The sequence below is a fragment of the Lindgomyces ingoldianus genome (genome assembly GCF_010093535.1).
Source record: "Lindgomyces ingoldianus strain ATCC 200398 unplaced genomic scaffold BDR25scaffold_38, whole genome shotgun sequence".
In the NCBI taxonomy this organism is placed as follows: Eukaryota; Fungi; Ascomycota; class Dothideomycetes; order Pleosporales; family Lindgomycetaceae; genus Lindgomyces; species Lindgomyces ingoldianus.
In genome coordinates this window covers 204,885-227,365 of record NW_022985199.1, presented here as the reverse complement: position 1 = coordinate 227,365, position 22,481 = coordinate 204,885, and the positions used below count along the sequence as shown (strand labels likewise).

The following is a 22,481-nucleotide window of genomic DNA, read 5'->3' as shown; positions in this document are numbered from 1 at the left end:
GATGTAGTTAGTCTAACTCTTTCTCCAATTGAATATGTACAGTGGTATTTCCAACCCAAACGCCGTCCCGATGTTGCAATCTGCAGTGATAGCTTTTGCTATACACGCATGATCGAAGTATCATTGCTCCCGCCGCTTTGAGGACAGACTGATGTACATATAATCTACAGAATTTTGAGGCTACTTGCCCAGTAGCGGCTAGATTAGTCTCGTTTGTGAGGTCCGACGATTTTGGGGTACATTCGCGAGAGGTGGTAATTGATGTTGTTCTTCTTTGTGTTTGGATTCCTCTGCAGGAGAAGTCAGGTAAACTTTGTTTTCTGGATGTGGTAGCCATAGGCACGTACAGGCGAATCCATACAGTGTCTCAACTTTGTCTCCAATTGTGCGCATCCTTGAATGCTGTATCCGGATGATGCCCAACAGCCTGCGCAGAGTGATTAGTATCTTTTTCTTTTTTTTGGAAAATGAGATACCCGCATCTACACAAATGGAGGTGCAGACACTCGATCAGCAGCCAAAATCCAGCGTCCAACCCTGCCTTTAAATCGGCAAATGAAGCTCGTGAAAGCAACGCATACCTAGTACAGATGCCATTATGCCCAAGCACGGATTCATCTCTGGTTTATTCGGCCGTCTTACACGTAACTTTGGAAGCGGGGGTAGAGGTCGATGGGTGACGGATTTCGCGGCTGCTGAGCCCTGCGGCTTCGGGACCATGATGGATAATTCGAGTAAGGGAGCACGGTAATTGAAATCGAGCTTTGCCAGCGATGAAGAGAGGAGCTAGATATAGATGTGTTTGTGCAGGCCGTGGGGTGTTCTTCCGGTTTTTGATGTCTGGCTTGGATTTTTGGGATCACGGCGAATTCCGCGCATCTCTGATTAGCGGCCAGCATCCCGTACACTAGCCCGTTGTCAAAACAAACAGTCCCATTGTCGTTCCTACTAACCGTACACAGCGGCCACACTTCCAAGTCCAGTCGATATCTTTAGTCTGAGGCCATATGTTTCTTATATCATTTGTCCATTGTCACATTGATGTATTCTAAATTGCATCCAATGGTGACCTCGCCGCCTCAGACCGCGGTACCGGCCTTCTCCCAAACATGGCACGAGACCGATACCGCGTTCCTCGATCCGACCGCTCTACCAGTCGCAAAGATCCCCCGAGCTTGGGAGCGAAAACAGGAGACCAAAATATCACGCGACGGTAAACACAAGAAAGTTTGGCGGAGATACACGCTTCGATCACAACCGGCAAGCACAGCATCGGCCGACGAAGACGAGGTTGAGGAAGGAAGCGTACACAACAGAGCGGTCAAGAAGCTTCGGGTTAGATTGGAAGGCATAGAGCAAGTGCCTGCAAAATCTAAAGGGAAACAGCGTACGTTCAAAAATACGCGATGGGATCGAAGGAAAAGCGTGCTTCCGAGTGAGTCCTTTGAACACCCCGTATAGAGTATCACATAGTTCTCACACCCAATTCAGGAAAAAGAAGAGCCCCACGCCGTGTGAATAGCGAAACAGCGGACGATTCAGACACTGTTCTTGCCCGGGGTGACATGGTCGCCGAAGATGCTGCCGACTCTGTTAATGAAGATGAAATCTTGGTTCAAGAGCAAGAATCTCTACCCGGTGATCAGGATAAGCCAGCCTTTCTGTTTGCGGCAGAGGAAGAGTGTGAGCAGCAGACTGATGAAGAAATATCGACCCGGTCAACGCCTTCCGCTTCCGAACTCCAAACGGCAACTCCACCCTCAGGACAACAACATGAAATTACCCCCATGCAGCGTGCAGCTTCTCCACGGACAGAAGAGACTCTCCATCTGCCCACACAAATCGATAGGCCTGCGCAGCAATTGGATGCGTCCGAACTGGATCAGTCGGAAGTGAATCAGATTTCTCTCCGTGCTCATATGGTTGCAGAGGGCACTTCCGACCCCTTACACGTCTCTGAAACGGAGGACGACGCTGATGTTGTGGTGGAGGATAGCCCCGAAGAGACTGCTCTGCCTCAAGAACATGGTTCACAAGGCCAGACTTCATTGGGTGCATGTCAAATATCGGATTCGGAAATTGTTGATATCTCCACGGGCAAGAACGAAACATATTGCGAGGATTCGCCGGATGAAGAAGAAGTCTTCTCTGCATCAGCGAATGATCTTAAACACCCGGCGGATATTTCACAAGATGTTGGAAGGTCAGAGATCGCTGTTCATGAGGGCTTCAGGTCTCAACCTCAGCAGGATGCAAGCGATGACAACACTAAGAGCCCACCAGATGAGAACTGCACGCTTACGGAGGAACATATGCAGCTCGAAATTCAACAAGATATGGAGATGCCACTTCCCACAGAGGGTTCTGAGGTTTTGGTCCAGGCCAAAGGACACGAAGAGAATCCTCCAAGAGAGATCACTGCAAGCCCACACATTGTTGCACACCTCTCTGTAGCAAGTCGTGCTGAGCAGGAGATAATTGATGTTCAGCCCCAGGTCACTGTTGAAAGTACTATCAAGGAAGAAGTGGGGAATGAGTCAAACGACATTGCACTTGGTCTAACTCTGCCGCTATGTCAACCCTGTTCAACAGAGCCTGTGAGACGAAAGTTGCGATGTCCTTCACCTCCACCGGTTGAATCTGTTGTAGACGATCCCACGACTACCATCCAGCTAGATGACGACACTGCGCTATTGAAAGATTTCCTTACCCGCGCTGCTGCGAGCAAGGCGAACAAATCTACTCATATCGCTCGTCGCAGTTCTCTTCAAAATCGTCGCGACTCAGGTGCGGTTCGTCAAGCACTCCAGTCTCCTCGAAGAATTCTAGAAGCCAAGGATCCAAATTCACCATCAAAGTATGACAACGAACTCACTCTTGACCTATCACAAACTCTCACACTCAACATTGACCAACAACCACCATTGTCCCCTATTCCTAATCAGGTAGAAGCCGAGGGCCTGGAAGAGGACAACCAACTCTCATTTAGCTCTCGACGCTCAACCCGAACCCGAAAGTCGCGACTTCCTCATCTTGCTTCTTCACAACAGCAGCCACAGACCCCAAGGAACATTTCTCTTCGACGAACGGATGGCGGAGAACCCATTGTCCTGAAACGAACAGAGGCTCAAGAACTTGGGCTTCTAACGCGGGCTAACACTCGCAAGAACAAACAAGGGGCCGTAGCCGTCAGTCTCAAGTTGCTAAAGTTGAGCACGGCAAACACAATATCTACACCGGACGGGGGAGTTGTCAACCCAGCATCAGACACCAAACCAAAAAAGAAGAACGTTCGCTGGGACGAGCAGCTAACGTATTTCCAAGAAAGTACGGAGACACTCGAGAGTGTCACGAGTGCGGTGGATGCCGAGTCCCTAGCCACGCTAGACGAGCTGAATGTGGCAATAATCACGCCTTCGGCGAAGGGAAAGTCCAAGGGAAGCAAAGACAAGAAATCAACTCCCCGCTTGCGCCGCGTTCGCGGTCTCGGGGCCGCAAACGGTACTCCAGGGAAGGGACTTCTAGCGCCAGCTTCCCTACTACCTCCTGAGATTCAGGAAGAGAAAGAAGCATCCCAATCCCAGCACTTGGCTATGCCGTCGAAGGTGAAGAAGATGAAACTTGCTCGAACCGCGGACACGGCCCCCCAAATGACCGTCCCCAAATCTCAACTACCGTCCCTCGGAGTTGCACCTGTGGGAATTGAGCAGACGAACCACGGCAAGGAAATTTCTACAAAAGAGCTCAAGAGCCATCTAGCTACCCCAAAGAAGGTCAAATTGTCCATACCCAAGCCCACGGCGGCGCAAGTTCCCAGTGATGGTAAAGAAAATCAGCAAGGCCGAGGCTTTGGAATTGCGACCCCTAAGAAGGTTCTGCCGTTACCTCAAATCATTGTGCCTCCTGCGGTAGAGACGGGCTTACCTCGGCGGCGAGCAGGAAGGAAGGGGTAAATAGCAGGCCAAGTCTGTTTGGCGTTTAATAAATGATCGATAACTATGAGTCAAGAATCTGTCTATGTTTGTGTTTCTCTTCCTTACAGCATGTAGGGCGTTTCTGGTAGCGATCCCGTCGGTCTATTGGCACTATCTGCGTTACGGTTTTGGTGTTTTGGGTGCCGTTTAGGATTTCCTTTTAGTTTGATAGTTTCTCGTCCAGTTACGGCTTAGAAATTGAGAGAGTGTATCATCACATTTGATAATCAAAGACTCAAGACTACCGTATTTTGTTCATGCTTCTTCAAGGCTCCATCTCATGCGTGACACTGTCACAGATATCCCACTCAAAATTTGTGAGAACGAACTCCCACATCCTTACACTTCATGCAAACACCTCTTTTCATCAATTCTAGGATTTTGTGGTACTTGCCTGCCGCCTAGCCCTCATTCAACTTTCACCACCCATACCACGCCAAATACCCAAGATATACGAATTCCAGGTGACTGTCCTCGAAACGGAGAGGATAAGGAAAAAGAAACTAAGCGTAGTGGACGAGAATATTCAATTCATTCGATAGTAGAAATCTAAGAGCAGGAAAGGGGGCGGCGGGGTTTGAAGGAAGTGGATGGGATACAGGCTCTGCAACTATTGAGCAGGAGCGCCATGACTAAATATGAGCTATCCAGCTTTCTGAGCACATGCTCTCTTGGCCGCACTAATGTGGGAAAGGGAGTCTGGGAGATCTTCCTCGATTACGCACCCAGGTGGTTTAAATTCGGATGAAATCTCTGGCAATGCAGAATTGAATTACGAAAGCTCTGGCATGTCACGAAAGTCGATGATGCCAATTAGATCGAGAAGAGCTTCCCCGCCTCCAAGCCACCAACGGTCCGGCGCAGGGATCGCAATAAGCCCTTTCCGCCGCACCTCATTTCTCCACATTTTAAATCAACCGCCTGGTGTCATTATGGTGCACCCGGCTTTCTTCCTCCAATCACTGCCTGGCTCTTGATCCATCTGCACTGAGCTCTCAAAGTACCTGTGAGCTCCTAGCTTTCCTCCCGCTTCATCCTGTTGTGTTGCAGCTTCATACGATTGTCTTCTACTTTGCCGGGCTTCACCATCACGGTGTCTGAGTCTACTCGCGTGTGCAACCTCAATTGATAGTCCAACACCAAGATGGAAGGGCTGGGGAGCTATCTGTAAGCTCGATGGATTTCATTCCGTCATAGGTCTGTGTTCCTGATGATCGACTCCCAATTTGCCTGCGGGGAACCAGACGAACGCGCACTTCCTGCCCGAAGGTGACCCAGGACCGGGTTCCATTGCTATCACTAAGGTTGCATTCACCAAGTTGCGGGGCCCTGGTCATGGGATCCAGTGTGTCCAAATACATAATTTCCCGGGTTCACTCCACTGAGCCTTGTTCTTTCGCCCTCGGAGCTGATGTACAACAACACCTCGACACATCCTCTATGTTGAGCTCCAAGCTGTCAGCAGTGGTCTCTCTGCTGGCTGCGACTGCTGTCGCACAGTCGTACAGTCCTCCCAACAGCACTCTTGGATCAGACGCGGATGGAAAGTACGAAATTTCCGCCGAGGGAATTCGCGGCCTATTCATTCCGTACGGCGCGTCAATTTCAAATCTATTCATCAATGACGCCAAAGGCATTGAGCGCGATATTGTGCTTGGATTCGACAACGCGAGTCACTACTCGGTAGACCCATTCCACCCTCACCTCGGAGGTGTCCCAGGTGTGACATTGTGCACCATTTTGAAACGAAACAAGTTAACCTTGTTGTAGGCCGTTATGCGAACCGCATTAAAAACAGTAGTTTTGTGATTGATGGTGTGAAGTATCAAGTCACGCCGAACGAGAACAATAACAACGATACCCTGCATGGCGGCCCAGATGGATGGGACTGGGTAGGTTAGCATAATAGTTTAAGCATATCAACCCTAATGAGCTTATAGAGGAACTTCACAGTCGTTTCGCACACAACCGATTCGATTACCTTCTCCATAGTTGATCCAGATGGTAAGGAAGGCTTCCCTGGAGAGGTGGTCAGCTACATCACGTACACCATGACCCCAAACACATGGCATATCAAGATGTTGGCTTGGGCGACCACGAAGAAGACGCCCATTATGCTGAGCTCTCATGTGAGTTACTAGGTTACCCAGAATGATACCAAATTAATGTAGGGTAGACGTACTGGAACTTGGACGGGTTCCAAAACCCTGACACGCCCACGGCACTAAACTACACGCTCCACATGCCCTACTCTGGCCAGCGCATTGGAACTGATGGTATTTTAATCCCCAACGGTACAATCTTACCAAACCTGCAGTACTCTGTCAACGACTTCTGGTCGGGACCAAAGCAGATTGGCGCCAACTTCAGCGCCCCTGAGATCGACGGGAACTGTGGAACTAATTGTACGGGGTACGACACTTGCTACCTGGTTAATCGGGCACAGAATGGTCCCTATGACTGGCGAACCATAGGCCCGGTTGCTACCTTGGCGAGTCCCTGGTCAGGCATTCAGGTTGATGTATTTACGGATCAGGACGCTTTCCAAGTCTACAGCTGTGGTGGCCAAAATGGTGAATAGTACTCACACGAGCCGCCATACCGTAAATGCTGACGATGCAACAAGGCACTCTCCCGATCAAGTCGACCCAAGGGTTGGACAGTCGCCCACGTGTCGTTGAGAAGTATGGTTGCGTTGTCATGGAGGTGGAAGACTGGATCGATGCCATCAACCAACCCGAATGGCAGCGAGACAAGAAGAATATCTTCGGTCCGGACGATCCACCATATGTTTTGGAGGCAGCATATGTATTCTCTGTCAACAAAACCCCATGACAGAGGAGTGCTTGAAGGGGCGAGTGAGACAGTGTTGGCTACATGCCAAATGTGAGAACCCTCGAGGATCATAGACCCCGAAGTAATTTGATTTCGTGGTGGTGGTGAGATTTAGCTATGCAGGTATAAAAGTAGCCCAACTAAATACAGCCCTGTTAGATACAACAACCTTCTCCATCTTGTTCCCCGTTTTTATTCTTTGTGACGAATTCACCCCGTCCACTATATCACATATTTACTCTCATCACTCCTCTTCCCCCAGAGTTTGCTTATGTGCGTCTAGTCACGTGATCTTCTCACTTTCACTCTTTCTTTTCACTCTACTATGATACCGACCAATCAGGATCCCTCGCTTGGCAACTGGCTACCACCTACAAATGCGGTTCTTGGCTTCCCGCTCTCCTTCGAAAAGTTCTATATTGATGGCCTTACTTACACTCTATCCTTCATCCGGAAGCATTCGCGCAGAACCCTACGTCATTAATGGATCCCGGATCGCCAGCTTCACAAGCTGCCCAAGGGAGAAGGATACTTCAGCGGATACCTGATTTAACGCTGAAAACCTACATAGTCGGCCTCCAAAAGTCGTTCATGGCCTCTAAGAAACTCCAAAGAGCACTGGGACTGCAAGGAGGGCCTGTAGTTCCTTTCGCTGCTCCACCGCCTGTTCCTGGGGATCTCGTGGAGGCGTACAACAAGGGATTGAGTGAGTTCGTTTGGGAGTCTAGCAGTCAGAGTGAGGGTATCTCTGCCGTGGGCTACTCCCAGTTGGGGAGTGATGACGGAAGCGGCGAAGATGGAGGGATCAGCTGGAATGGAGGTCGTACTCCGTTGTTAATGCGCAGCGAAGAGTACCTAGTTCTTGGGGAAGATACCGGGTATGAACGGGTCGTGAGTGAGATCTCTGATGTCGACGAAACTAGAAGGGGTAGAGAAGAGTGCATAGACGCAGATGAAGACATCGAAACGGAATCAGCGACGTTTGTACCTTCCAAACATGTCGACGAATTGCAACTTTCGGGCGGACATTACGACACCGACACTAAAATGGAAGCTGGAATAGCCGGATCTTCTTCTTCATACACCACCGTGCCAGCCTCTAGTCTTGAAACGGGTGCTCCAGCAAGTAATTTCCTCTCATCCCTGACCCAGCTGGCAGAAACGACCACTAAAAATCAACTAGAGCCCTCTCGGCAACCGCAACCAGTCATTGTCATCATATCTCCAGATCAAGAACAACGAGGCTCCCGTAAGCGACCCAAGGCTCGCGATTCCCCCGAAACCATGTCCACTCAATCAACGCCTCGATCTCGGCGACGACCGGGTAAGAAGCGGCGCGGAGATTCAGTCCAGAGCTTTACCACACTTCCAATAACCCAAGCCCATGCCTGGAAGACGCCTTTCCCTGGAAACACTGAAAACCTTGCCCATACCCTTCTCAATTGGCACTCCGTCATGCATCATATGTACTCGAATGCCAGCCAACCCGACCTCTTAGCTTTCCATCCTATGTTCGCTTTCAAGCCATCGAAGCCTAAGAGTGTCCCCCTTGTAGCTGCCAGCTTCTGGAGTACTGGATCCGAACCACATAAGGAGTTGTATCGAATCGAAGCAGGGGATGTGGCGCGGCTGTTGTACAAGGAAGTCGACACATTTGCTAAGAGGCGGGAGATGGAGAGTGATAAGGAGAAGGGAAACCAAAAGGTCGGACTGAGAGAGATATTCAAGAAGAAGGATGTCAAGGGCAAGGAACCACGAGATGTGAGCTTGACGACAGATGGACGCTGGCGGTTCTTAGTAATCCGTGGGCACCTAGATGCAAATGAGGAATATGAAGAGCTAGATGACGGGGTTTGTGTTGCTCCCTACGCAATCCTAGCCTTCCCTACGACAGCTGTCACATACACATCTGAGTCCTTGTTCAACTGCCCTCCAGAGTCACCTCCAGAACCAGCATCTACGACCCCAGAGCGGCCAGCTCTCAGCAGATTCGCATCAATGCCAATGCTCAGCCGGGCCTTTAGCCGAAGCTGCGCATCTGTTCGCGCTACTTCCACCACGAATCTTAATGGGCCGAAACAGCTTTCCATACCGAGTTTGCAAACTCACGAGGTTCCAAAGGCAACGCCTCCTCCAGCTCTTCTTCGTCGTACACTACTCTGGTTCGAGATAGCGGGTCATGTTCCTCTGGTGGAGGGCTATAGGACTGACACCTTCGCTTGGCGACCATTCCTAGAGGCTGTAGGTCGGGGAGAGGGGAAAATCCAATTATGGTCTGAGCCGCATCGTTAAGTACCCGTTGAAGACAGATTCAACAAATCTCACGCTAATATATCAGCAGAATCGTCAAAGATTCTGAATGAGTATATCGGTTCATCTCAAAGGTAAAAACAATAGCGCTATTGGGCTGCTAGGTATTGCGGTGTTAGGTATTAGTGCTGGGTATAAAGTGCTCTGTATTGGAGCGAAGTATTGAAGTGCGGAGCTAATGGAATCACGAAGAGGGGATGAATTCGAGAGGAGACGGTGGAGAATACTCAGAATCAGGTAGAGTACACGAGAGTCTTATATACGATCTTTGATGAACCTCCGCTTCCCTGCCACCTAGGCACCACTCTGGGGATTTCTCCTATTAAACGGGCTACTGTGTTTTCTTTGAATGCTCCTTCAGGCATCTGCGTGATCCCGAGGCTGCAAGGCTACAAAGCTACAAGGGCGAACATGGTGACACGGATCCCATCCCCCCCCTACATCTCTCCTTCTTAGTCGAACTGAGTATTCTGGAGAAATTGCTTATTCATCATCCAGAATCCAGCCAGCAATGAAAATCACTGTGTGCAAGGTTCTTCGTTGCGAAGATGAGTTCAACTAGTATCAATGCCTAATAGCCTTGGTACTCGCGCAATAACTTTCATGGTTAAGTTAGTTCGTATGACTCTTGCGTTGAGGTTTTCTCGCTAAGAAAATGTCCTGAGGTTTTTCTACCAACAACCGCACCGCACAAACCCTCAGACAAATAAGGGTTTTTTTAACAGTTCTCACGATTTCGAGATTGAGCTAAATCAAGGCTGTAAAGCAGGCTCTAAGCTTTATACAAGTCCATGTTTCGACGGTATGGTGAGCCTGCAGAGGCCTCGGTTTTGGCTATTTCTGTGTATATACAGCTGGAGTTGAATACCCAGCTATTTGGCCATCGTTTTTATATCACATCCTCAAGCCGTTGAGGTATGGAGTGTACTAGATTCTTCAGAGACTTCTAGGAGACTTTAAACTATCATTTAAGCGCTAGTTCTTAAGACTCTTGCTTTTCCTAGTAAAGAACTTCTCAACATAGTCTTTAACTAGCTGGTAGCGATCCTTGATGAGAGCAAGGTCAAGAGATAAGGAACAGTGAAAGCATTCCTGCAGGTTATTGTTTTCTTCTAGGTCTAGACTATATTGCCTACACCGAAGTGTCGAAAGACATCCTCCTTGGAGTAAAAGAGTATATTTGCAACTTTTATGTGCTTAGTTAGTTGGACCGCAAACCTTTATTTATTTTTAGAGCACCATAGGGTAATTGATCTTCTTATTTAGCTATTGCCTTAATTAATTAGAGCCTGAAATATACTGGTGTTGGGACGTTGTACAGGTGCGATGTGGTTGTTTTGGTGCGCGGGGTATTTTTGTCCGCCAGCGCGTGCCTGCCTCAGCAAAATATGTACCGTGCCCTCAGCCCCGCTTCACTTCTGACTCCAAATTTTTTCTTCCTATGTCAATAGTTTAGATATAAACTATCTAAATGGTTAATTCATCATTCAATTCAAAGGCTTCGTGGTCTAGTGGTATGATTCCTGCTTTGGGTGATCAATCTCAAATCTGCAGGAGGCCCCGCGTTCGAATCGCGGCGGAGCCCAAATAGAATTCACTTTTTTGTTCTTGAAATGTTTTTTATATCTGCTTCCTATCCTTGGATACCGGTTAAGATGTCTACGGTGGCATGCAATTTTTCTAACTAATGGTTTTATAATTCATATTCTAACTTCCTATTTTGACTTCTTTATAGCAACATCAAACACGCGGTGCGGCATAGGCCATGGAGAACTGCACGCATGGTGCGTTACCCAAGCCGGATGAGCGCGCTTGGGGTTGGGTAGGGGTTAACGCTGGCCCTCCATGGGTCCTTCCATACCTCTACTAATCCCCTCGACTTTAGGTTCTAAATGGTTTCAAGTGTGCTTAAATTCCAGGCATAACTCGTGCTTCCCGCCGACCACTCAACACTATGGAGCAATTGAAAACTAGATTCAACACTCGAACACAGCCCGGCATCTCTCCACCAGAGCAGGTCGACAATTATGACCGCAAAGCTTTTGGCCAGCTTGTCAGGAACTGGAACGGGTAAGCTCGTGCCTTCCTTGGCCTCCAGTTATCTCACGTTTCCTAGACTTTGCCGACATGGACATCCTGTTACCGGAGGGCGAATACACATTTCAACGAGCGCCTACTCTCGACATCGTAGAGTGCTTTTTACTTTGGCGAATTCCAAAAAGCCATGGGAAAATCGAGAAGAAACTAAGCATTTTCACTCTTCTAAAGGAGTGGAACAGGTTGAGAGGAGCCGTTAAGCGTGTGTCCCGACTGACGCACATTCATAACCCACAAGAGTGCGACTATATGAATGCTGTACGTAGAAGGGCAAATGTTAAACGCAAGCTAGTAACATTCTGACATTAAATACGGAGACTTGGCCTAAAGGAGGGGGCTTGTCAGAGACAGAAGCAAAACCCGGTTGCATTTCTGGTTGATGTTCAAGCAATCTTGTATTCCATGTGACCATGCGATGGGTACTGCTACAAGCATCCCCGAATGTTGGACTGGACCAACTGTTGTTTTCTCTCATACTCATGGCTAATTATGGCCTTTGCCCTAGCGAGATAGTGGAATTCACGCAACATCGCGAGTCTGGTGAAGGCCTTACCTACAGAGAAGTTGGCCTCACTTTGACACGAAAAGACGGCAGTCTCATTTACGTGCTATCCATTCACCTCAGATTCCGGAAGAGCCATCAAAATATAGACAGCAACATGTAGGTTGCACTTTGCCGCCCTAGCCAGGCTGCTTTGCTGACTAACCTCTTAGGGAATCTGTCACGTTGCGAGAAGACATTGACAACCGGTGTGTTTGTCCGGTTGTACATTCACTCGCAATGGCTCTTCTGGGCGATGGTTTTGTGGCCTAGAAGAGCGCATCGGGCATTGCATTAAGGGATTTTTCCGCATCAGGGAATCCCCGTGTTTAGAGTCAAAGAGGAAATGAAAAGCTTGTCGATTATACGCAAAGGGAAGCTTTCAACATATCTGACAATTTAATGACGGGCGACTCAATCGCAAAGTGTGTTGGGGCTTTGGGTGAGTGTGCCGGATACCGTGAAAGAATCGCTCCCTGTGCCTTTCGGTGAGGGTTTGCCTACAGAGTTGATAGTCGGTTACCTTGCACTCCAATTCCTAATTTATTTAACGCTACTCAGACCATATATCTGCAGCCAAGGAAAGACAGTTCCTGGGCCATATCAACGATAGGACGTACCGAGCGTATCACCCGGAATGTCAACATCGATGTGCAGAATGCACTGCAAGGAAAATCTCAAGATGCTGAATTGCCAACCTCGTAAGCGCAGCGGGATACACGCGAGATATGGATACTTCCTCTCGCAAAGGCTAATCCCTTTCTAGCTTGAACCACATCGTAACGGAAGCAAAGATTGCAGATATGCAAGTAGCCCTTCCGGGATTTCAGAAAATCAATAATCGAAAAGTGTCAACAAAACAAATTTCACGAAGCAAGGCAGCCTCATTACCTGGCGAGTAGTCAAAACGAAGAGACATCAGATGTCGAACGCCAGACTGTCAATCTTCTGATAAACGTCAACTCTCAAACCCAGCCAACACCAAATTCGCTACCTCCGATTGCTGTTTCCGATTGCTGTTGCGGTACGACAAAGCGATGGCCCATGCTATCGAAGCTTCTGGGTTAAGAAAGACACATCTTTCTAGGACGCCGTTGACCCGTTGATGCGAATGGCGAAACCCGCACGGCATAGACTCTACATTCTAGAGCAAATCCTGAACGTGACCCCTTTTGGAAACTATATGTGGATTACCTGATTTAGATATTACCCAAGTGACTTGAAATAGACATTACGACCCAAAGAATCTCCCGGAGCATAATTGCGCTATTTTGTTAGCGACCCAGCGATCATTCTTTTCACATGTTGGTCGCTTAATGAAATGGCTTGACACCCATCGGCCAGGCGCTGCGGAGTACTGCTTTGAGTGTGCTAAATGGTACTTGAACTCTAGGATTGGAACGCTCACTGCCTTAAATATCTTGACGAACTCGATTTATTCTGCAGTAGCATCGTCCGATTCGGCCTTGTACTACTTGGCAAAACCTGCCCTTTTTGCCTTGGTGATAATCAATTAGAGCCATTTTGACCGTCATATACAGCAGTGGCCGAACGGTCCGGTTATGTGCCCGCACCCAGCGTGTGACGGAAGGACTTAACAACAGAACTCAAATTTCTCCAGAATCTTCACCAATCCCACGGTATCCCAGATACTTCTTTTATTCGCGTAAAGAAGAGGACATTCGGCGATTTCGTTGAATCTGAGGATTAGAGAGCTCCTCAATGAATCAGCAAAAACAACCATCACTAATACATTTGGTCTAAGCTAATGTAGCTCAATGTAGTAAATTAGTCGTACCTTATTTGGGAGGGAATGTCCCCGGGCTTGAGGATGTTTGGCTGGTGTTTTGGGGGGAGTTCGCCGAAAACCACTCTTCAAATACGGATTTTGTGTCCAGATTTGCTCAAGACTCAGACACCCGCTCAGTCTCAGTTTGTCTCAGCTCAGCATGGAACTTCACATGAAATAATCATAGATTTGGCAGCCTGAGCAGACAGATAGCGGTGCCCTGCACGCAACGCTTAGGTATGCGAGTTACTGAACGGCATGCCTTTCTTTTCAAGTTGTCTATTGTTTGTTTATCACAACCAAGTTTTAGAGTCTAGAATAAATGTTTCGAAAGGCTAATTGTTGTATAAGAATAAGCGGCTTTGTCTAAAGGAACAACCTTAAGCCTCTTAAGCACTTGTTTTTAGAGATGGCTTTCTGTTGCAGAATCTAATCTTCAGTTGGGATACTTTCTACATCTCGTAGAGACTCTTCCATATCTTCATATTGTAACTAGAGAGAATTTGTAATAGTGCTCATAAGGCCAAGAACTGGCAATTGCAAAATAATGGGCATACCGTCCTGTTCCTACTTTATTCCTCTTAGAGATATAGCCAGACAGGCGATCAGGTACGCCGCTGTCAAGAGTTCTGGAAGGTGTGCAGAGTGGGAGATAGTGTGGGCAGACTGCAGGGAGGCTGTAGGAAGGGCGGTTCAGGTATGGGGAAGGGAGGAGATCAACAAGCAAACCGACACTTCTTCTGGCAAAGCTTCGCAATACATGAAATCCCGTCAAGACGAGCATCATGGTTTGTCATTGTGTACACTGTATCCAGTTGCTTGTTCTCTGGCGGGTCTGTCCACAATTGCCTTAATTCTAGCTCGGGGTGTGATAGACAGAGTCTACTACAATTAAGCTCCACGTTATATGATAACATTCTGTAGAAGGCGGTGAAAGTGTCTAAACGTCACCAAGTTACAAAGCTGCAAAAAAGCGTTGCTTGGTGTGTTCAATGGAAGGAACGGCCGATTGCACTTCCTCTCAGCTCAGGATTTAAGGTGCGCGTTAATAGGATGTATGCTTTTGCCCTAGATTGTACATGTCATGTTCTACTTTAGGTGACAAGGTGCACCCGAGAAAAAAACCATGTGGGAAATAGTTTACGGGACACAGTCCCGCACAACCACGTCTCTCAAACACACACATCACATCACACCAAGACTGGAAGCCCCAAGGCCAAGAAGACTCCAATAAATTGAATAAACCAATAGCCAGGTATCACACTCATACATCGTCTTAGCCAACCGGGACTCCAAAACCCAAAATTTTACTTCACTCTAGAACCGAGAACGGCGCCAACTCCCATTTTCCCACCCGCCCCCAGAGAACGCAAAAGGTAAGTATTATATAAGCACAACTCTTCCATACCCTCCATGCCAGTAAAGGTCTCCGCCGCGCCTATGGCCACTCAATCACCAATCCACCCTCCCTCCTAACCTTCTGTCCCCTCTTCTCATCCCTCCTCAATGCCTCCCCCATAACCACACTCGCCAACCTAGTCGCCACACACAACGCATCAATCCCCGTACCCGAATCCCCCGGGTTGCAATCCCCGAGCTCAATATTCTTGCCAGTCGCGCGCTCATACTCAGCTATATCGTTTAATTTCAACAGTTGCATAAACACAGCACACAGAACGATCAGCGGCTCCGTCATACGCACGCTGTAGCCCCAGCTGCAGAACCTGGCGCCGATGAAGGGGTATTGTTTGTTGGTGGTGAGGAATGATGTGAGAACTGTGTTGTTTGTGTTGGATGTGTTGGTTGAGGCGGGGGCAAAGAGTGTGGGTTGGTTTTTGTGGAGTTGGTAGAGGGCGTCGAGGGTTTTGTAATGTGTCTTCGTCCACGGTTCGACTTTCGGCAAAGGGTCGAATTTGGCTGCCGCAGGATGGGGTGGTGGGGGTGCGGGAGCTCCTAACGCGCTCCAGAGCGTCGAGGTGAGGCGGTTGAAGATACCGATGGGCCCTTCTTCTACAGTAGGACTGACGGAGACTGTTGGTGTCTCGATAGACTTGTAGATTTTCGTCTCGACGGGTTTGCGGACTGTGCGCCTTGTGGGTGAGTGTCCTCGTGAAACAGCAGCAGACTTCGCATCGCCGAATAGCGGGGGATAAACACGCTTAGGAACGAGGACACTGCCTTCAATTGCTTGTGGCGGAGACAATGGAAGCATCTCCGTTGCTTGGGTGTGTGAAGGCTCCGTCACTTCCTCGATTTCGTGTAGCGTGCGGTCTTGGGGTTCGTATGCGTGGGCATGCGCGTCCGCTTCCTCGCGCAGGTGCCGAAGACTCGAGTCAGTGTGACCTTCCATTTCCTGTCGTAACTGCTGGACATCAGAACCCATGGTATCGTCTACCTGAGTGCGGAATGGTGAACTGGGTTGAAAGGCCGATCTATCTATACTCTGGTCATAGCTCTGCTCCGGCCCTTGGATCTCCATTTCATATCTCAGCGGGCTGCTTCTGGCAGGTGAAGCTTGGAATCCCGTGAAGTGAGATGGCACGTTCTTGAAAATATTTCGCTGGATTGGCTGTGGCGATTTCACTGCCGGTGAAGATTCCGGGACTAGGCTGTCCCCTTCACCTAGCAGTAGTGAGAGATCTACTTTACCTCCCCTCGTATCTCGAAGCCTAGTTTCGGACTTCTTTTTGAAGATATTAGGAAGGTTACATTGGAAGAACATGCCTGTGTCGTCGCTGGCTTCACTATAATTTCCTTCATCTTCAACCTCTTGCTTCTTAGGAATAGCTAGCTCTAGAGGCTTCTCCTTGCTCTCATCTACAGGCTTTGCAGCCGGATGCTCCTCTTGCTCCCTGGCTACTGGAGAATAAGAAATTTCCTCATCAGCTTCATCACTGTAGTTGAAGTCACTCGAGCTCGTTCGGCGCCACGTCTTTGGAATCTTGCTTCGTGCGGGTTTGACCAAGCTATCATCATTTGTAAACAGGTCTTGCAGCTGAGGAGTATTTTCGGATTCATATTCTGGGGAGCCGTCGTTGTAAGAAGGCAGGTCTGGAGATCGACTGGCCTCCTCTTGCCAAACGTCAGAGTAGTCTTCTTCCTGAGGTTCGCCAGGAACAGCAAGAACAGATTGTCCGTGGTGCAGTTTCCCTTCCTCGTTGCTTGTGGTAAGCAAATGTTTGCATCCGCTGCTACCTAACCGGGCAGGGGGTGTGTCGACTCGCCAACTCATTTCATCCTCGCTCCGGGCAGGACTGACAAGATGACTGTAATGGGCGGTCACTCTCAGAGATGGATACTCGATATCGGCATCCTTCGTAGGCAGAGGAAGCGGAAGTGTATAGTCGCCTTGATCTTCCGGTGTGAGGAGACGTGACTGGCGGTGTTTCGAAGATGGTTTAAAGACGTCATCTTGTGCATCTCCAGACAGGAGTGTCTTGGATGGAGTGGGTAAAGCCGGAGAAGAACCCCTCTTCACGTCTCGCTCCTGACTCTGCCTTGCCAATTGTTCTCCTAAGCGAAGTCCAGCTTGAAGCTCCCTTCTAGTTCCTTCGCTGAATCCTCGGAAAAGATCGTCTAGACGATCTTTCCGCTTCCCTAAGGCCTGCTCAGAAGACTCTTCTTTTGGAGTGATGCGGGCTGGATCCAAGAGGCCCTGAAGCGCAATTCCAGCTTTCACCACTTTGGCAAGCTTGGGAGTTTCCGCGTCCTTAAGAGAAAGTTGACTTGGCTCGATTGCAGGTGGATTGGATGGAGATCGCGATTCAACAGTTGGTGTGTGGTATCGTGGCGGAGGACCAAAGGAAGAAGAGCGGGCTTGGGGTCTCAACGCAGTAGAGGAAGGACCTGGAGATGCTCCCCTTTGGGGTAGAGGGCTGCTGCGGAAGTGCCGGGGTGCCGCTAATGGTAGTTGAACCTGGGATTCATTGAGGATGGAATGATAAGATTTCGCGGCTGGCTTCGTGTAATCTAATTGTTCTTCTATTAGGCTGCTTAAACCTTTGCCGCTCGGTAAGGAATCAACTGATACCATGCTGAAATTTTCACTTTCGAGAACTGTCGTATCGTCGAGCATCTTGGTATTGCCTTCACCGAACGCATATATTGTCATATCGTTGAACTGTTCGTCGTCGTCATCGTCGTCATCGTCAAACTCTTGTTCTCTAACTAGCATACTGCTTTTATGTTGACGCGTTGCCTGCTTCCGGTTGGCCACTTCGTGCGAATCGGTCGCTGCTCCCTCCTCGTCGGTACCGGATGGCGTGTGGACTCCAGCGTTTTCATCGTCAGACGAGTCTTCTAGGATAACTCGACCTTTCGCTGCGGGTGTTGACCTTCGCGCGCGAATCTTGTCGGAGAGCTCGGTTGTTCGAGGTATGGAAACAGTGGGCTCGTTATACTCCTCTGGGGCCGGCGTTCCCCGGCTCCTTGGTGCAAGGGTGGTTTTGAGTGCAAGGAAATGAGGTATCTTGAGGGTTGGGTTGGGGTCCGGCTTCGGCTGTGGCTCCTGAGGGCTTGCACGGGTAGTCTGGACGATAGGAATCTCTAATTGAGGAGTGGAATCCTGCCGAGTTGCACGAATAGTTGAAATTGCTGGCGCCTCTTCCTGGGGCTCAGATTCGGGCTCCTCAGAGCGGGTGGGCGGAATTTGAGCGGTTGGTGGTTCTAACTGGGACTGCAATGGCTGCTCATTCACGAAGAATGTCTCGTCTCGTTTAGGCTGAACGCTCTTTCTCGGACGTCCCCTTCGTTTGTTGGGCGCGGCATCCGTTAATGAATCGGCAGCACTTATATCGGCAGCACCGACATCTAATTTCCTTGGTTTTGACCTTCTTCGGACTGGAGTCCCGCTGCGCTTCGATTTTGGCTTTAGGCTAGCCGTAGTCTCCGACTTCCTTGGTCTGCCACGGCGCTTGACTGGAGAAGCATCGTCCGCATCTTTCAATGGAACAGTTGTTGTTTTAGTTCGTGTTCGCGTCACGTGCTTGACAGTCGGCGACTCCATGTTACCGTTCTCTGAGCCGCTTCCTGGTTCTGCCTCCACTGTGACCTTGATGCGCCATGGGCTTGCACCGCCAGGTCGTCCCGTATTCATAACCATTGACTTGGAAGGGGACGAGAATTCTAGCAACTGTTCAGTGATGCTTGGTCGGCGAGCTTGTTTGTTGGGCGAGCTCGATGCGAGAGGTGCTTTCGCGGCGCGTGAAGATTTGCGTTCCGGCTTTGACTCTTTGTTGCTGTTGACTGACATTGCAAGCGGATCGGGTGATGATTCCGGGTAGCTGTGGTCGGCATCGTCGCTCACCATGTTGACTCTCACTCGAGGCGCCATTGCGTCCTGTCTGGTCAATCAATGGCTTGGAGAGAGGAGGTGTGCTGGTCTGTGTTGGTGGTGGGGCCGTAGAAATGTTGGTGTCGCGAACCCTGGTATGCGGCCTGTTGTGGCTGGTCGCCTATGGCAACAATCTAATCTCATCCCGGTATAGATCTCAATGGAACAACATCGTGAAATAACAAAGAGGAGGACATTGCGATGAGCCTCGAGGCCAGGGAGCAGTGACAATGGGTATAAATGGGTAAGAAATGTTTATGTATTAGTATTCTGCGAGTGAAGTTTGACCGGCATAGAATCTACAAGGAAATCGGTCCTGGTCAGCGCATAGCCCTCTCAAAACTTGCAGTCGAAAAGTTCGAAGAGACCGGCAGGCCGTTGCGCATCGCTATTGATGTATCGATATGGCTATTTCAAATCCAAGCGAGTAAAGGTATGCATGAATATCATTTCAGTGTAGTGTGATCGGACTGCTTGCTCATGTTTTCTATCTGCAGGTGGTACAAATCCGGCCCTGCGAACCTTCTTCTACCGTCTCCTCCGCCTGATATCGCTCTCTATCCACCCCATATTCGTCTTCGATGGACCGAACAAGCCTCCATTTAAGCGAAACAAGCGCACCGGGCGAAATGTAGCGTCAATTCCCGAATTCCTAGCAAAGCAGCTCCTCAATCAGTTTGGCTTTCCAGTACATCGTGCGCCAGGGGAAGCTGAGGCAGAGTGCGCATTGTTGCAGCGAGAAGGCATCGTAGACGCTGTTCTTAGCGAGGATGTGGACACGCTCATGTTTGGCAGCGGGGTCACCATTCGGAATTGGTCACCTGAACTGAAGACCAGCACGACACCGACCCATGTCAATGTGTATGATGCGATCAAGACGAAGCATGGCCCTTCAGGACTCGATCGCGAAGGCATGATACTTGTTGCCCTTATGAGCGGAGGAGATTACGTCCCTGAGGGCATTCCGGGCTGCGGTCCGAAGACAGCATGTGAAGCCGCAAGAGCTGGGTTTGGCAGAGACCTGTGCAACGTCGCGAAGAATGACGCTATTGCCATGAAGAGCTGGAGAGACCGACTGCAACATGAGCTCAAGACAAACGAGAGCAAGTTTTTCAAGACAAAGCACAAGTCTCTAGTAATACCAGACGACTTTCCCCGCGCGGATATTTTGGGTTATTATACGCACCCAGCAATATCAAACAAGGCCGGACTGGATAAGCTAAGACGCTCCATCGAGTGGGATCAAGACTTTGATTTTCCGGGACTGCGCCGTTTCACCAACGATGCATTTGATTGGGCGAAGCTTGGAGGAGCGAAGCATTTCATTCGGAATCTCGCCCCAGTCTTGCTAGTCCGCCATCTACGGATGAGAGGTGAAGGCGGCGGGTCAACTTTAGACGATCTCACCTCGGTTCAAGACGAGGAAGCACAGTTGGTCAAGGGCATCCATGGAAAGAGACAACACTCCGTGACAGACAACACTCCCGAGCTTCGTGTCAGCTTCATTCCCCTGGACCTCGTCAATATTGACTTGGATAAAGAAGACCCAGATGATGATCTGCCAGAATCTACTTCAGATGACGAGACACCTTTGGATATTGAAGATGGGGAGCCAGACACTGCTGCTAAGAAACGAGGGCCGACAAAATTCGACCCCAGCAAACCTCTACGGGTCTGGGTGATGGAAACCTATGTAAAAGTCGGCGTGCCTTTGAAAGTCCAGGATTGGGAAGCCGCATGGGTGAAACCTAAGAGAGCGGCTACTACGAAGGACGCCACTAAACCAGCTCCGAAAACAAAGGGTGCAAAAAGAGCGAACACGACCTGTAGCATGGCCGGAGGTGCGATTGAACAGTATGCGAAGGTCACTAAGCCTGGTATCAAGTTGTGTCAGGTTTTAGCAAATGCGCAAAACAAGGCTGGAAGAACTCCAATGGTGCGAGGCGGCAGTATACCAACGTTACGTTCAAGAGGGCTCCCAGCCGCTTCAGGGTCCTCTAACAGGACCATCATCGACCTCCTATCTTCGTCACCAGCGAAGCTATCAGCTGCCCCTCCAACCCGACAGGGAACAGAGAAATCTCTGGCACCAGTGCTCGAGCTTCCCCCAACAGTGGCGAAGCGGAGACGAGGTCTATTGCAGCGTTCCCAGACTCCTCCAGCTAGTCCTTCCACCCTAGACCGGCTCTCAACTCCTCCACCGATGAATTTGATAGAGACTCTCGATCTTGTCAGCTCGCCGGCACTGCCATCTCCGCCCCAGCTCCCCGCTAAGAAAGTAAAGACACAAGTAACAAGAAATCCTCGGACATCACGCGCAGTACGCCTAACATCCGTGCTCTCCTCCCCCGGAACGAGATCGAAACAAACCACCTTGGATGTATGGTCTCAATCCTCTTCCACCACAACACCAACCAAGAATACAGTAGCCACGACACCCGTAGGCAGAGCACCCGTTCCCGCCCCACCTGGACTTCAACCCTCGTGCATTAATATCAAAACCTTGGACTTGACACTCTCTTCGCCCCCAAAATCACCGCCAACACGGTCAAGCCGCCCAATAAACCCCCGCCGAACTAACCTTAAAGCGTCCCGACCTCGACCTCGACTTCGATCGATATCCTCAAACATATCTCCTTCACCCACATCCACACCCTCACCTACCGCATCCCATCACTCTAAAGTTTCGCGCCGAACATCGCCTCGACTCCAGAAGTCCTCACCACTAGAAATTGACACCGTTGATCTAACCCAGTTCTCTCCTCCATCCACATCAACCATCCAACCCCCCCCTAGAACCTCAAATTCGCTAACCAAGTCAACATCCACCTCCTTCGCATTCACCAAACCCGCCCCACTTCCCTCCAAAACTCCACCTAGCCACACCCCTACTCTCCCAGTATCACCACCACAAACCAGTCAACCGCCCACTTGCTCCCTCAACCGCTCCCCACGCAACCATCTCATTTCCCGACCCTCGAACTCTTCGCCTGCAGCGTGGAAACAACAGCAGAAGAAAAAGCGCGTAATCCGTCTCCGAGAGAGTATGGCTGGATCGTGGGCTTTCGTGGACGCGGATACGGTGTCTAGTAGTCCTGAGAATGTGGCCGGGAATAACGTGGGATTGAAGGGTCGAGAGAGGAGGATGTGGAGGGAGAGTCAAATCCAGGTTCTAGATTTATCATGAGGGGGAAGGTGGGGTTGGGCTAGGGAGGGATTGGGATATCTTGGCAGCGTGGGAAGGGCGGTTGGGAAGCGTGTATTCTTAGTAACCAAAGATTTTATTCTTCATCCCCAGTTTTATTTCCACAAGCCAAAGCGCATTTGTATATGAAGAACAAGTTCACATCATGATAGCAAATGGCACCCATCTTGTGTCCTGTTCCAACCATAGAAATGTTTCCTAATTGAATCAAAATCACAACTTCAACTCACACCTACACTCAACGTTCAAAGCGAACGCAAAAGACAAATGAGAACTCATCCCATTACTACATGTTCATAGCCCTCTGTCATACAGCATTGCGAGAAGCGCATGATATACCAATGTCCCATCCATCCATCCCAGACCGCAGACCCCCGTGCGCCAGGACTATGAGAAAT

At 49.6% G+C, this 22,481-nt stretch overlaps 7 protein-coding genes and 1 non-coding gene across 8 annotated transcripts; 6 read left to right on the top strand and 2 right to left on the bottom strand.

The window, feature by feature from the left end:
- Positions 1–891, bottom strand: BDR25DRAFT_270069 (mitochondrial ribosomal protein 10). The gene is made up of 3 exons (XM_033687191.1): positions 582–891; positions 348–427; positions 1–290 (listed from the first exon to the last, which is right to left on the bottom strand). Exons 1-3 carry the CDS (start codon positions 718–720, stop codon positions 204–206), a joined length of 306 nt encoding a protein of 101 aa, XP_033542325.1. The 5' UTR covers positions 721–891; the 3' UTR covers positions 1–203.
- Positions 892–951: 60 nt separating this feature from the next.
- Positions 952–4,219, top strand: BDR25DRAFT_306619 (uncharacterized protein). The gene is made up of 2 exons (XM_033690670.1): positions 952–1,435; positions 1,492–4,219. Exons 1-2 carry the CDS (start codon positions 1,042–1,044, stop codon positions 3,951–3,953), a joined length of 2,856 nt encoding a protein of 951 aa, XP_033542324.1. The 5' UTR covers positions 952–1,041; the 3' UTR covers positions 3,954–4,219.
- Positions 4,220–5,414: 1,195 nt separating this feature from the next.
- On the top strand, positions 5,415–6,809 carry BDR25DRAFT_239389 (galactose mutarotase-like protein; the record flags this gene model as incomplete). The annotated part of the gene is made up of 5 exons (XM_033685677.1): positions 5,415–5,694; positions 5,745–5,866; positions 5,915–6,103; positions 6,151–6,547; positions 6,601–6,809. The coding sequence occupies 5 exons, from the start codon at positions 5,415–5,417 to the stop codon at positions 6,807–6,809; spliced, it is 1,197 nt and encodes a 398-aa protein (XP_033542323.1).
- A 483-nt stretch (positions 6,810–7,292) lies between these two features.
- Positions 7,293–9,101, top strand: BDR25DRAFT_378633 (uncharacterized protein; the record flags this gene model as incomplete). Its single annotated transcript, XM_033697560.1, has 1 exon — positions 7,293–9,101. One exon carries the CDS (start codon positions 7,293–7,295, stop codon positions 9,099–9,101), a length of 1,809 nt encoding a protein of 602 aa, XP_033542322.1.
- Positions 9,102–10,616: 1,515 nt separating this feature from the next.
- BDR25DRAFT_t47 lies at positions 10,617–10,704 on the top strand. Its single transcript has one exon. It is a non-coding gene; the product is annotated as a tRNA-Pro (tRNA).
- A 2,158-nt stretch (positions 10,705–12,862) lies between these two features.
- Positions 12,863–14,826, top strand: BDR25DRAFT_360436 (uncharacterized protein; the record flags this gene model as incomplete). The annotated part of the gene is made up of 11 exons (XM_033696252.1): positions 12,863–12,942; positions 12,986–13,210; positions 13,275–13,397; positions 13,463–13,515; positions 13,588–13,693; positions 13,734–13,849; positions 13,973–14,034; positions 14,075–14,109; positions 14,156–14,414; positions 14,471–14,584; positions 14,686–14,826. 11 exons carry the CDS (start codon positions 12,863–12,865, stop codon positions 14,824–14,826), a joined length of 1,314 nt encoding a protein of 437 aa, XP_033542321.1.
- Positions 14,827–14,853: 27 nt separating this feature from the next.
- Positions 14,854–18,881, bottom strand: BDR25DRAFT_396178 (uncharacterized protein; the record flags this gene model as incomplete). Its single annotated transcript, XM_033698417.1, has 2 exons — positions 14,854–14,984; positions 15,011–18,881. The coding sequence occupies 2 exons, from the start codon at positions 18,876–18,878 to the stop codon at positions 14,854–14,856; spliced, it is 3,999 nt and encodes a 1,332-aa protein (XP_033542320.1).
- An 18-nt stretch (positions 18,882–18,899) lies between these two features.
- Positions 18,900–22,078, top strand: BDR25DRAFT_396177 (uncharacterized protein; the record flags this gene model as incomplete). The annotated part of the gene is made up of 5 exons (XM_033698416.1): positions 18,900–18,919; positions 18,951–19,026; positions 19,085–19,122; positions 19,175–19,332; positions 19,376–22,078. The coding sequence occupies 5 exons, from the start codon at positions 18,900–18,902 to the stop codon at positions 22,063–22,065; spliced, it is 2,982 nt and encodes a 993-aa protein (XP_033542319.1). The 3' UTR covers positions 22,066–22,078.
- Positions 22,079–22,481: the final 403 nt, after the last annotated feature.